The sequence below is a fragment of the Bos grunniens genome, chromosome 16 (assembly GCF_055505025.1).
Source record: "Bos grunniens cultivar Pamir isolate PY7600 chromosome 16, Bosgru_T2T1.0, whole genome shotgun sequence".
NCBI lineage: Eukaryota > Metazoa > Chordata > Mammalia > Artiodactyla > Bovidae > Bos > Bos grunniens.
The window spans coordinates 443942-449941 of NC_141180.1; the positions used below are offsets into that span (position 1 = coordinate 443942).

The window sequence follows — 6000 nt, forward strand, 5'->3', positions numbered from 1 at the left end:
TTCAGCACCTGGGGCGCAGGTTCGGTCTCTGGGTGAGGGGCTAAGGGCCCACATGCGTGTGCTGTGGCCAAAACTTAAAAAACAAACAAGACGGCTTCTACCAATCTGTGCCAACTTATTTTATTTCCCATTTTGGGAAACTCAAAATCCTACAGGAATCCAAACTTCATGGCTTTACGTTTGAGGAAGTATAGACACTTCAGGGGGCTTCCCAGGTGGGGCTAGTGGTAAAGAACCCGCCTGCCGGTGCAGGAGGCGCGAGAGACAAGGGTTCGATCCCTGCGTCAGGAAGATCCCCTGCACGAGGGCATGGCAACCCACCCAGTATTCTTGCCTGGAGAAGCCCATGGAGAGGAGCTGGCGGGCTGCAGTCCACGGGGCCGAGAAGATTGGACACAACTGAGGGACTGCGCACGCGGCACACACATCAGGAGCTGCTCACCCGCGGGCTCTTCACCAGTGATCACACTGCTCCTTCCTCTCCAGGTTCACGGGCAGAAAGCCGCTTGGGAGGACCCTGTGGAGTGGGTCCGGGACACTCTTCCCTGGCCCTCAGCCCAACAAGACCAGTCAAAGCTGTACCACCTGCCGCCCCCCACCGTGGGCCCCCACAGCATTGCCTCGCCCCCAGAGGACAGGACAGTCAAGGACAGCACCCCCAGCTCCCTGGACTCAGACCCACTGGTGAGTAGAGGCCGCTGTAAGGCGGAAGTCAGGGTGTCACAGAACGGAAGCCTCGTCCACACCCTGCTGGGCCCAGAGGCCGGGGTGAACGTGAGGCCACTGGTGGCAGCTCTGACCATCAGAACCCCAGACTGAGCTAAGCGGTGTCGCCCACCAGCAACGGGTGTATCCGGCAGAGGCCAGGTGGGAACAGCATGCAGAGCGGGGGAGCCAGGGACCCATAGATGTTGGTCCTGCTCCTGTCCTTGCTCCCTGGGGTCGTCCTGGGGACAGCCACGGTGCAGTGACTCCAGGAGCTCTTAGAAAGTGGGCTGAGGGGCTTCCTTCCGCCTTCCCAAGGCAGGAGCCGGGTTCAGTCCCTGGTCAGGGAACTAGATCCCACGTGCTGAAGCTAAGAGTTTGTGTGTGGCCAGTAAGACCCAGTGCAGCCAAATAAATAGTTTTTAAAAAAGAAAAAAACGGGCTGAGACAGGTGACAAACTACAAAAATATCTACAGTGCTTGTAACAAAGAGAACTGACACCCAAAACATATGACCCAGACCCTGAAACTTCCGTACAGAACATGGACCGAGGATATGAGCAGGCTTTGACTAGAGGATAAAAATGGAAGGCGACCCTTCCCCTCTTTAATCACTGAGGGGAAGCCTATGACAAGGAGGTAACCAGCTCAATGTTGGCAGAGTCACACATGTGGTGGGCTCGGCCCTTCCTTCTGCTGGAGGGGGTGTTGGTCATCAAGCCATCTGGCAGGACGGTTTAGCAGATGGTATGGACACATGCTCATTGGAAAAGACTCTGATGCTGGGAGGGATTGGGGGCAGGAGGAGAAGGGGACGACAGAAGATGAGATGGCTGGATGGCATCTGACTCGGACGTGAGTCTGAGTGAACTCCGGGAGTTGGTGATAGACAGGGAGGCCTGGTGTGCTGCGATTCATGGGGTCGCAGAGAGTCAGACACGACTGAGCAACTGATCTGATCTGATCTGATGGACACATGCACAAACCCAAGATCTTGCACTTCTACACTGCCAGTAGGAGATCGTTCTACTTTAATCCTAATACATGTTATTTAAATTTGGACCTTGTAGAAAACAGGTGTTCTCTGTATAAAAAGGCTTTTAAGTCAGGACAGTGTTAATCGTGTAAACAGAAGGCTGGAACAACGATGCTTCCTTAGCTGAATGAGGGGGTCAGAGTTGTGACCTGTTGAGGAAGCCGAGAGGACCAGGGCAGGAGGTGAAGACACTGGCATCCAGGCTAGGCCTGGCGGGGTGGGGAGGGAGGGGTGCGGGGCTGGAGGGATGGGGTGGGCGGGGCTGGAGAGATGGGCGGGCCTGGGGAGAAACAGGTCCTAATGGCACCTGAGTTCGGTGCTTAGCCCCCTGGGCTGCAGCCTCTTGGAGAAGAGCTGTTAGGCGGCCTTGGGGCCCCCACACCCTCCAGGGAGTGGCCAGCAGGTCACAGCGTACGCCACCCCCAGTCGCCCCTCACTCCCCAAGGCCGGGTTCACACAGGGTGGAACCAGCCCTGCACTCCCTGGGTTCTCCACCACTTGCAAGTCCCCACTCTCCTTAGCTGTCTCTCTGCCCCTCTTTAGATGGCCATGCTGCTGAAACTGCAGGAAGCTGCCAATTACATCGAGTCTCCAGACAGAGAGAGCATCCTGGACCCCAGCCTCCAGGCCACGCTCTGAGGGCCCAGCAGCCAGTCACGGGACAGCGGGGCGGGGGACAGTGCCGTGCCGTCCCCTCTGCCCTGCTTTCTCCCAGCGCGGGCTCTCCAGCCCCAGGACAGGAGGGGCCGTGGAGGAAGGGGCAGGTTCCTGGTGCTGCACCTTGGAGAACTCCCTGTGGGACTGGCGGGTGGACCCGCGTCCCCAGATCCATCTCCTAGTCTCCTCTGGTGACTCTGAGGAGAAGATGATCCTGGCTCTTTTTCCTTGATTTCTTGTCTCAATTACAAACTCCTGGGCTTTCTGGGGAGGGGTTCAGAAGACATCAAACAAGCCCGCGGTAGTTCCTGATTCTCACAAACGGCTCAGAGACACAGCCTCGCCGGGGGAAGTCTTCTGGGAGGAGGCGGCTCCTGGACCCTCCCTCGGACCCTGCCCAGTTCCAGCCACTGCCAACAGCTCTCCCTGCCCCCAAGATCAGGCTGCAGGAAAAAAAAAACCATGTGGTTTACAACGTTTAAATCAATCTGTAAAAGGTTTAAAGAAAAAAAAAAGGAAAAAATGAAGCTGGAGGGAGGAAGTCCAGTTGCAAGGTGCGCTACCCGCCCCCCCTCTCGACACATGGGGGATACCAGCGACACGGGACCCACGTGAGACGCGGCCAGACCACGAGGATGCCACTGCAGCCTTCAGAGAAACGCCACCGGCTCTGCTCACAGCATCTAAGTTAGCACACGAGTCAATAAACCCGACTTTTTTTTTATTTTTGTTTTGTTTCCATTTTTCCCTCTCATTTGCCTATTTATTTTCCTCTTCTTTCTCGGCTTGTTTTCCTGTACCCTCACAAGTCCATGAAATGCTCAAGCTGCTTATCCTGGGGCTGTTCTGGCTTTTCCAGGTCGCCCTGTGGAGAATCCAATGCCAGGCAACTGGCACCCGCAAGGCGCCTGCCACGCAGCCGTGTCTGGCACTCTGGGGGCTCTCGTGGGACCTGAAGTGCCAGCTCAGCAGTGGGACAGGAGGGACCTCGAGTGCCACACATCTTGCCTGGAGCATGGCGGCCAGTCTCTGGAGGAGAACGTGGGCCCATCCTGACAGAAGACCTCAGCTGAGCTTCCCCGTGGACCGGAGGGAAACTGGAAACTGGAAATCTCCCTCTGTCTGTGGCCTGTGGAGCCCCTCCATGCACTGTTCTGATGGCAACTGCTTTGCCCAACTGAATCCAAAATCCCTGGCTGGCTTTTACTGTTGGTTCTGAACAAGCGAAGATTCACTTAGGAGTGGACACCCAAGTGAGACGCTCCCAATCAGAATATAAGGAGTCTGATTTGGTGGCAAAGATCTGCCTTCGAAAGGGATCCACCTTTTGCAGAAGTTGCCCTGAAGGTTCGGCAGTGCTAATTCCTTCATTGGACAAGCATTTATTGGGCACTTACTGTGTACCAGTCACTAGGTATAAAAAAAGAAGATGTGAGTCCTTACACTCACTGTCTAGCAGGAAACATTAATCTCCACTAAACACACATCTTATCTTGTGGGCCCTCAGGATCACCTGAGAAATGGCGTCCAAACCGCAGGAGCTGGCCATAAAGAAGCCCTCGACTAACTGCCCAGTGCACTGGGTTGCCTGGCGAGGCTGTGGTTTTGGGCTCTGCAGACCAGGGATCTGTGATGCTCTTTGGAGCCCCAAGTAGCACACACTCTTATCAGAACCTACAGGCACAATAACCACTAACCTGGATCTCTCTGTCCCACCAAACCAAGGAGCAACTGCATCTGAATCTTCCTATTAGAAGACGTTCACTTAGGTCCAAAAGGTGGTCAGATTGCTCCTTTCAGAGGCTTCTGCAATTCCCCTGGTGGCTCCCAGGGATGACGGATCTTATCTGCTGAAGGGAATGTCTGTTAATGCTGCTAGAGCTGTGAAGACCCCAACCCTGCCAGAAAATATGCAATTCTCCTGTGGGAAGAGGCTGCCTGTCCAAGGATGGTGCTGACATCACTGCCTTAAGGTCTCTGCCGTGCAGAAGGAGGCGGCCCTGGAGCGGGGCGTCCCAGCTTGGAAGGACGAGAAGACACCCCGCCAGGTGGGCCTTCCCTGGGCGCTGGCCTCTCAGCCCCACCTTGGCTGTCGACCCGGGACTGGGCTCCGGCTCCGGCTCCAGCGCCGTCTCCCCCAGGGCTGAGCCCCATCTCTGTTCTCGGTGCTGCCCGGCCGGTGCCTTCTGTCCTGGGTGTTACTGGCTACTTGAGAAAAAGGAAAGGGGTGACCCCCTTCCTCCATTCCAACTGCCTCAGACCTCCCGGAGTGATGCCTGCCTCCCCGGCCAGCGTGGAGGCCACGGTGCAGTCTGCCTGGATCTCAGCAGGCTGGCCCTGGCGGCCTCGGGTTCTTGCGCCTCATCTCTGAGCCCTGGCCCACAGAGCCAACGGCGGCGTTGCACTTGGCTCTTCAGCTGCCAGCCTCCAGAAAGTGGGCTCCCGGCCAGCGCGGGGGCACCACCCACCGCTGTCCCTCTGGAGTCTGGACTCCATTTCCAGTTGTCCACCTGGGCCCCTGGCTGTGGGCGTCCATCATCCCCCAGGAATCGTGGCGACTGCGGCTGGCCAAGCCTCCTCACGGTGCTAGGCCCCTCGGCGCTCACGCAGGCCCCTCTGAAGCCGACCCCCCGCCCTCCGCCCCTGCCCTGGAGTGAGTGGCCAGCGCAGATCCACAGCATCCTCTCCCACCGGTCCCCCTGCTTCTTGGTTGAGACGCTGGGACCCCTCAGAAAGGGACGGCCAGGTCCCAGGACTAAACTCGCATCCCGGCACCTTGAGAAAACCCGGCCCCTCCAGGACTGGGCTGGGTGCCGCCCCCTCCTGCCCCCAGCTCCTCTCCTCACCGCATCTGGCGAGCAGACCATGTGCTTCAGCGCCCAGCCCCACTTCCGGGCAGAGGTGCAACCACGGCCCCCATTTCTGGATGAAGGAGACCACCGCATTTTGTCCAGTGTGTTTGTCCTCCGTTCCTGCTTAGGCACCAGAAATAAAGCGCGAGGTGTCAAGGCCGGCAGAGAACGCGCTATCTGTGTGTGTGTCTCCGGGAGCGGCTGGCTGCCGCCGTTGCATCTTCCGAGGCAGCTCCGCGGTGCTTATCTCTGCGCGTCTAGTCTCGGCGTCTCTGTTGCGTGACCTGCGTGTTGGGAAGTGGGAGGCTGGCTGAGGTCTTGGGGGTCCCCTCGCAGAGTCCCTAGCGGTCCGCAGGCTAAGCTTTGGTTTTGAATGACCAACTAGTCTGCCCACCCTCCTTGAGGACCTAAGACAACATAGGCATTTAGAAAATTTGTTTCTTCCGCTTTTCCTGGTTTGGGCCTAATCTCATCTCCACTTCGAGCTCTTTGCAACAAGACCCCAAGTATTCAGAGGGGGCACCCCGTCAGTCTCAGAGGTCACTTTATTTCCAGAGGGAGGAGAGAGCCCCCTCCCAGCAACACCTCACACGGGAGCCCTGCACAGAGGCGAAGGCTGCCTGTGAGAGCGAGACTTGTGGGACCCTCTATTGCAGGGTGTCTGGGAAAGGAAGCTGGTCTTGTCCTCACTGCACATTTCACACAGCCCTCTTTCTAGGGCTGATCGCGTTCTCCTCGTGCTTCCTTCCC

At 57.5% G+C, this 6000-nt stretch overlaps 1 protein-coding gene across 7 annotated transcripts in view; it reads left to right on the forward strand.

Annotated features, from left to right (window-relative positions):
* Positions 1-5419, forward strand: part of NAV1 (neuron navigator 1) — a 199133-nt gene extending 193714 nt beyond the window's left edge. For 6 of the 7 annotated variants that reach the window (XM_086342972.1, XM_086342973.1, XM_086342975.1 and 3 more), the window contains 2 exons: positions 487-684; positions 2285-5419. In XM_086342972.1, coding sequence (XP_086199098.1) covers positions 487-684; positions 2285-2380 — 294 coding nt within the window. In that variant the 3' untranslated portion in view covers positions 2381-5419. The remainder of the gene's footprint in view (positions 1-486; positions 685-2284) is intronic. The other variant, XM_086342980.1, reaches the window with a different exon arrangement.
* Positions 5420-6000: the final 581 nt, after the last annotated feature.